General features: G+C 41.4%; 1 protein-coding gene and 1 long non-coding RNA gene across 2 annotated transcripts in view; both read left to right on the top strand.

The window, feature by feature from the left end:
- The window catches only part of LOC120555323, a 31,103-nt gene extending 26,086 nt beyond the window's left edge, over positions 1-5,017 (top strand). The window contains exons 4-7 of the mRNA XM_039793986.1: positions 3,320-3,482; positions 3,577-3,679; positions 3,780-4,307; positions 4,495-5,017. Coding sequence (XP_039649920.1) covers positions 3,320-3,482; positions 3,577-3,679; positions 3,780-3,896 — 383 coding nt within the window. The 3' untranslated portion in view covers positions 3,897-4,307; positions 4,495-5,017. The remainder of the gene's footprint in view (positions 1-3,319; positions 3,483-3,576; positions 3,680-3,779; positions 4,308-4,494) is intronic.
- Positions 5,018-7,268: 2,251 nt separating this feature from the next.
- LOC120555333 overlaps positions 7,269-8,375 on the top strand; it is a 3,992-nt gene continuing 2,885 nt past the window's right edge. Inside the window, exon 1 of the long non-coding RNA XR_005638686.1 lies at positions 7,269-7,378. This is a non-coding gene — a long non-coding RNA (uncharacterized LOC120555333). The remainder of the gene's footprint in view (positions 7,379-8,375) is intronic.

Consider the following 8,375-nt stretch of genomic DNA (forward strand, 5'->3'; position numbering starts at 1 on the left):
GCTGATGATGTCCTGGAAATGTGTAACAATATTGTGTGTGACAATATGGTGTGTGTGCAGATATGGAGGCCGACTGAGCTGCCCAGACGTGAAGTGCCAGGGTTTAACATTTTCGCGGTTGGACTGCCACCTGGGCAATGTGCACAACATGGCAGTAGGCTTTTGCTCTTTTTATAATGAACATATGGTATTTCTTTGCTTTCATTTCGGTGACCTGGTATACATTGATATTTGAGTGGTCCGTAAATTAAATATTTGTCAGATGCTGTGGATCAGCGTCTCAGCTTATGTTCTGTGTTCACAGAAGGAGGCGAAGACGGCGGTATTGCTGAGCCAGAGAAAGGTTGCGTTGAATGAAAGGCTACTAAAAATCAGAAAGAAGAGGAAAAAAGAAATACGGCTGATTCAGCAATCACTGCTGTCCATCGGTGAGGAACTCCATGGTGAGTTTGAACTTCAAAATCCTTGCTGTAATGTTTGCTGTCACACTAATTCATACCTATTACTGAATACTTACCAGAGCGGATCTGCCTCTCATTCCAGCAGTGGCTCTAATAGCTGATTGTCTACTTACAGCTTCACAAGCTCAGTGTAACCTTGTCCGTACTGATTGGGTAACAGAGGTACATCTTTCCGGATCTGTGTCGTGCAGTGGTGAAAAGATGCATATGTATATACACAGTGTTGCCACAGTTACTTAGTCACTTAGTTACTTTGCAGATTACTTGATTTTAAAAGTAGTTTAGTTACTTTACAGATTACTTGATTTTAAAAGTAACGAAGTTAGATTACAAGTTACTTTATTAGTTACATGCAGCAGCTGCCGACAACACCCCAACAGCCTCAACATAAAAATGGTTTACTGTGAGGCAGCTCAGCGTTGCCAGTAGTAGGGATCTGGTTTATTATGGCACGAAAGTCAACCGTGTTTAAGGGCAGCATTTCGCCCACAACATAGGCCTACCTCCGACCAACTTCTTCAACTCTCTCCCACTTACTGGTTTTGCACTGAAGTCCAGCTTTTGTTGTTTGGGTGGTGGGGGACCTCCTTCTCTCTGCTTCGCACCACCTGCTGGGACTTGCTCTGTAAGTTTGACTGCAGTGCTGCGACTCCAAATGTTTCTTCAAATGTGATGTAGTCGCCACCAGCACAGAGTGTACAACCAACCTTAATACAGTATTGCCGTCTTTAGCTGACACAAACTCTAAATAGTGACTGTATTTCCAGCTAGAAAACACGCATCTCTCTCCTCCCTACATTGTTGTTTACGTTTGTGTCGCTGCGTGGGACACGTGAACTGTCCACATGCTGAAAACGTGACTTGTCGCATACGTGACTTCACTCCCCAAGAGCAAGAAGAAAGCAAAAATATATATTTTTACTAAGGAAAATGACAAATAGTAACGCACAGTGACTTTAATCCGATTACTGGATTGGAAATAGTAACGCGTTAGATTACTCGTTACTGAAAAAAAGTGATCATATTAGAGTAACGCGTTAGAAGTAACGCGTTACATGGCATCACTGTTTATACACACCTCCGTCTCTCAGAAGCTGGGAAATTGGAGGCAGGTCCTTCTCTGCATGGGGAAGCTGCCTCTGTAGCGGGTGGATCTTCACCAACACCACAACCACCTCAGCCTCAGGGAGCCGGGTACCACCGACTGCTGGCTCTCCCTCACCTGCTGGCTGTCCGCCACCATACCCGAGTGAGGGCTGCAGCAGTCGGTTGGCTGAGGTTAACCCCCAGGATGATCTGGAACTGGTGAGCACAGGTGCACAGCAAAACTTTAACATCTCACAGTATGGGGCTCAACATCTCTTAGCTTTTATTTCTTCCTTGCAGCTGTTTTCATCTGGCCGATCCGAGTGGGATGACGACAGCGTTCCAGATTTTTCCTGGCTCTTTTAATATTGTGTTCTTTGTTTATATGTATATATATGTATATATTTGTTTGTATCTGTTTATATCTTTTTTTATATATAATTTATTTGTAGAGTTGTTTATGTAGGTAATTTAAAATATTTAATAAATGGTGTGTTTGTATGAAATGTATTGGTTCCTTTTTTCCGTGTTCTTATCCAAGGTAGGATAAAGTCAGTAGTAAAACACATAGTTTTTCTTTTTTAAACATACTATAATAATTTTGCCCGGATTTCTGAACGCTGAGTCCATGACGTCTTCGTAAGGATGTCCAATCAGTCTGGTTACGTCCTTTCCAGAGCATCCTCATCAAAACGTCTTCCTAATATGCTGCTTCAAGACGTATTCACAACATGTAGGCGGGCCTTCCAAAGGGGGATGTGACCTGCTCTGTCTTCATATAAATGGCCCCGCAACTCAACAAGCACAGTCCTGGAGGAGATTTGATGCTGAAGAGAGGAGGAGACACCGAAAACAACTTTTTCTCATTACACTTTGGATTTCTGGTGAGTATGTTTTAGCAATACAGACTTTGAATGTGTGTGAATTACTTTTGTTATTTAATGGCATATTATTCAATCTACTTGCTTTTTCTATTTTATGTATGTTATGTTCTCCTGCTGTTACAAGTCAATTTCCCCATGGTGGGATGAATAAAGTGTTATCTAATCTAACCTAATCTCTACTTGTTACAGTTTATATCCACAGAAAACAAACGAAAACAATGAAACCTTGCCCGTTGTGCAAAGGCAGCTACGCCAATAGATCCCAGCATCTCAGGGATGTGCACCGTGTGGACGATCACACAGAGCGCAGGCTCCTGCTGGGAATGGCTTCTGGAAGGTAAGTTAAATGGCACTCACACACAAACACAGGCTGCTGATTATTGTGCTTAAAATGTACGACTCTGTTTATTTAGATACGCAGGCCCACTAGGCTGCCCAGCGAGACCGTGCCACGGACGAAAATACATCCGTCTCGACCGGCATTTAACGTCTGTTCACAATATGACGGTATGCATCTTGCACTTTTGTAAAAACAAATGTTATTGTTTTGCTGTCATTTCAGAGCGGTGGGGTCCAGACCTGGTATCAATGAATTGAGTGGTCAATAATGTATTGTGTAATAATCATCACTGTCCCAACTAATGTTCTGTCTTCACAGAAAGAGGACATCAAATTGATCCTGGAGGAGTCGAGAAGGAAAGAAATAGCTTCACAGCTGTCTGCCGTAAGGGAAAAAAAACAACAAGCAGGTTGCCAGCCAGCAGCCGCCCCCCAAAGAAGCACAAAAAAGACTTTGGTTTGTTGAGTAATAATGCATTATTATTCATTACTAAGCCTGCATGGCCCCGACATTTCAGTCATTGCTCTTTCTTCTTCTGTGGTTTACAGAGTACCTGATAGCGATGTTCAAAAAACGTAACTTCAAGAGGGATAAACGCCAACTTAGGAGTACTGTGAAAAACATCAGGCGTTTTGTACGACACATGTGGGGTGTGGGGAGCGCCCCGCCATCCCACCTCATGTTTTTATCAAAGACGGGGAAGATCATGAGGTAACTTTTGTTATTTAGATGTGGGCGTTATGGTTCGGTAACTGTCTACATCAGTGGGTCACTCATTCCTAAGCTTTTTTTTCTATTTTTTTAGGTGGATAGCGAAGCAGAAAATTAAGAGGCTGGCTCAAACGAGGGGGTACCTGGTGGACATCTTGAGATTCTTGGGTTTCCTGAGGAGGCAGGGCTTCTCACAGGTAACGGTGCACCGTCACACTGAAAAAAAAGCACCATATGACGGTTCAGTCTACAACGTGTGTTCCAGTTCCTCTGTGTATGACTGCATTTCTTCATCAGGTCCGTCTGTCTGCAGCAAAGATGGTGACCCTAAACAGGGTGCTGAAACAGGAGCTCTCCACCCTCCCACAGCAGCCCGGGACACACCACTTGGCGGATGGACCCCCACCCCACTAGCAGCCACCCCCCACTACTTCAGAGTCGCCAACAACACCCCTTCCTGCTGGGTCACCTGTGCCACCTCCGCAACCCCAGACACACCCGCCAGTCCTGAATGAGGTCAGCCAAATGCAGCATACACCAGTTCCTGACGACCAGCTCTCCACCATCCCAAAGCAAACCGGGACACACCACCTGGCGGAGGTTCAATCAAATGAGTTTGCCGGCGGACCCTCCACCACACCGGCCTCGGAGGATAGCACAGACGACGACTCGGACGACAGCTCTTCGTGGACGCCGGAGGGTGATGACCAGTCGGACTACAGCGCGTCTGAGACGTCCGATACCGATGAACAGTCCGAGGAAAGCACGTCTGAGGGCCGCAGCAGTTCAGCTGAGGAGGGAACAGATCAGGACGCCCAACAAGCGGTAATGACAGCATAACTTTGCATTTCAAAGTACTTGTCCTACCTTATATCCTACCTATGCCTACATATATTTCCGATCTGTCGTTGTGTTGTGTTTTATCTGAAGCACTTTGAGTTTCCCTGTGCTGAAATGTGCTACATCAGTAAACTTGCCCTGCCTTGCCTTATCCAATCCTCCTTTCTTGCAGCTTCAGAGTGGCGTTGCCATGGATTCTACAGAGACTGGTTCACCTCCTGACACACTCATCATATCAGAGGACTGGCCATTCTTACCACCTGTAGTCATTCAGCGTATTATTGAAGAGACGCTGAGTATGGACATGGCGATGCTTGGCGTGTTCAACAGAGTTTCGAAAACATTCCAGGAACTCGCAAAGCCATTCTGCCCCTCCATTTATATTAACGATAGTTTGGCGGGGGACCTCAACTTTCAGAAACACAGTCTGATACATATAAGTGTTGGAAAAATATATAAGACTGCAGGCAGTTCCAGTGGCCTTGCACTACGCCTCAAATCCCTTTCCAACAGAAGGAATTGGCTGAGCGCACGCCTGGTGATGAGGCACGTGGCTCATAGCAGGTATCGCATTGAAGATGTCTCCCTAGCCTAGTGTTGTTAAGATCTGACAGACTGTAACCAAACTAAACACTCCTGATTGTTTGTGTGCTGTGTTTGATTTTTAAATGAATGGATTTTTTTTTAATGGAGCGTATTTTTGAAGCTGTGGTTTTTACTGTGTACTTGTTTATGTATGTGTGTGTATATATATATATATATATAATATATATAACTGCTTTATATATGCATGTGTTTTCCTTTTTCATGTTAATACTATGTATATTTGATATTGATTGAATTGTAGTGTGACTAGTCAAATATGTGTGTTGATTTTAATAAATGTTCTATCATGTTTGAATTCAATATTGCTTCCTTTTGTCTTTTTACTAGATATGGTTTATGTATTATTCTTAACATTGTGCCTATTGCTGAATTCACATGTGCTGCAGAATACTTTGTGAGCTTAGAATTGTAAGGTTCTATCTCCACTTTTGGCCGCAATTGAGTTTTTGGCATAATCTGATCCCTTAGGTTTTTATTAATGCCTGTGTGGTGTTATTTTTGTAAACAAAATATTTTCTTAGTTAGTTATTAATAAAATAAAAAGGTTCCATCTCACAAAATAGCTGGGATGTGAAGACTTTGATGCTCAATATCTCAGAACTACCCTAAACGGAGATAGAAACTTGTAACTCTAAGCTCACGACTTTTGGTCACTAGGTGGAGCCAAATGACCATCTTACAACATTTAACAACACTCCTTTTTATGTGCACCACCACACTAATTCTAGACACACGTTACTAGCCCTAACCTGCACATTCAGCTCTGTTTCATTATTTAATTATTGTAATTGAGGTGCTGAGACAAGGATATTGTGTCAACGATAATCTCACGAGAGCCAGGCGGCCGCAGGTTTGAGACGCAGGTAGCGCAGTTTTTTTTTTATTTTTATTTTTTTATTCATTTATTTATTTATACACACATACAGAACAATACCGACATATAAAGTTCAAAATACAAAGAACGAATAACATACAACATAACATCAGTGTACAGGGGTACAGCCGCAGTCACAAGGCCTAAGTGGACAAGCTGGTAGGCAGAGAAATAAATACGTAGAATAATAAAACCTTATTAATAAGTATTTGAAGTCACACACAACTCATATAGATCCAGAGTTCTCACGGCCTTAGCGTTTTTAATTGAATTCATGTCATTTCTAAACTCAGTCATAAAACCAGAACAGAATGCTGATCTAACAGCTGATGGGTTCCGAATCGACAACACGGTGACATATATATATATGAAATTTTATGAAATTTATATATGACATTTTTTTTTTATTATTGATGTTGAATCGGAGGGATCTTAACTGCTACGTGTCTGATGCAAAGGCTCATTGTAATTGAGGTGCTGAGACAAGGATATTGTGTATTCTTGTTGCTTTGTTTATTGTTTATTTGATAATAACGTTCACTGTGTTTGCTTGTCAAATGTTTGCACCAGCAGCCATTCCTTGTGACGTAGCTTATGTTGGCAATATTGTCTGATTGACAAGCAGGCAACGATAATCTCACGAGAGCCAGGCGGCCGCAGGTTTGAGACGCAGGTAGCGCAGTTTTTTTATTTTTATTTTTTTTTATTCATTTATTTATCTATTTATACGTACATACAGAACAATACCGACAGATACAGTTCAAAATACAAAGAACGAATAACATACAACATTACATCAGTGTACAGGGGTACAGCCGCAGTCACAAGGCCTAAGTGGACAAGCTGGTAGGCAGAGAAATAAATACGTAGAATAATAAGACCTTATTAATAAGTATTTGAAGTCACACACAACTCATATAGATCCAGAGGTCTCACGGCCTTAGTGTTTGTCGAGTAGGAATTCGTGTCATTTCTAAACTCAGTCATAAAACCAGAAAAGAATGCTGATCTAACAGCTGATGGGTTCCAACACGGTGACGTTATACATGAACTTTTTCTTTTGTTATTGATGTTGAATGGGAGGGATCTACCTGTCTGATGCAAAGGCTCATTGTTTACAGGTCACGTCTTGGTATTGTATTATTATTATTATTATTATATATGTATATAATAGTGCTGTCCGTTAAACGCGTTGTTAACGGCGTCAAGTTTTTTATCGCGTAATTAACTGGTAACGTTAGAAAAACTACAACACCACGCCGGATCTAGCTAGACCGGAAACAAAACAACAGACACGCCTGCATAGTCTGTGCCATACTAGCCGGCCAAGACTAACTAACGTTACTTTAAATTTCAAAGAAGAAGAAGAACGTTACGTTACAAATGGGAGTGCAGGTCGCAGAAATGGATGCCAATAACTTTGTGAATGGAAAGTTTACTTTTAAAGAGTTGTCGAGGGGGGGGACGGTAGTTTCACGCATGATACAGCCTGTACTCCATGGAGAAGGCAGCCCAGCTGGAAGGCTGCAGAGTGTTTTAAACGCTGTGTCTCATAACCTGTGATCACTGGACGCCGGTGAGTAGGACGCTATTGAGGAGTTACTGCACACTATATTGACTGTTTGTCATCATACGGTTTCAGGACTGTGTTGTGTGACTGTTTTTGGAATTTGGGACATCCACCCCCATTTTCCGTCCAGGAGAATTGTTACATTACTTTTTCGGAAAAACAGGTGTTAGAATGTCCTGCTGCGGCAACCTGTATCGGCACCATTTTGTTTGTACTGTATTAAGCAAAAGTGTTAGTGTTACATCTCAGTTACGTTAGGTACTTGGAGGAATTGTGCAAGAATGACCGATCCAAACGTTTCTGTTTGTTTGCGGTAAATAAAAAAAAAAAATTAACAAATACAAATAGTTTATTTATTTAAAAGTCCGAAAAGTAACTTATTTTTCAATGACATTCCCAGACACACTGGTAAGAATTGCTTTCCGTTGTTAATATGTACTTAAAGACAATTCTGAAATGCAAAATAATAGAATGTTATTCATGTGATATAACATGCGATGAATTGTGATTGACTATAGAAATTTGGAGATTAATCGTGATTAAAAAATGAAGCGTTTGACAGCATATATATATGGTTTTATTTCAGAATGAAATCCTGCCTTTCGTTGGCTTGGGTTATGGTTAGGCCAAAAAGCACTTGGTTATGGTTAGATTAAAAAATCTTGGGTTAGGTTGTAGGTTAGGCCACTTTATAACCTTAATCACTCAGACAGGAAATGGTTGTAATTGTGCTGATCATTTTACAAGATAACACTCATTGATGCGTCCACTCAAATGTTCACAGAGAGAGACACACACACACACACACACACACACAGAGACACACACACACACACACACACAATTAAACAGACACATAATCAGATCTGTACACTTTATGAAAATTTTATTTTAACACTGCATTCAGTAATTAGTTCTAGCTGTTTTAAACTGTGGAGTAACACACATGTCTTCCACTTATTACAAAGACTAACAAAGTGTTTTCTTCTCTCTTTTCCCTCTT

The sequence above is a fragment of the Perca fluviatilis genome, unplaced genomic scaffold, assembly GCF_010015445.1.
Source record: "Perca fluviatilis unplaced genomic scaffold, GENO_Pfluv_1.0 PFLUV_unplaced_scaf_8, whole genome shotgun sequence".
In the NCBI taxonomy this organism is placed as follows: Eukaryota; Metazoa; Chordata; class Actinopteri; order Perciformes; family Percidae; genus Perca; species Perca fluviatilis.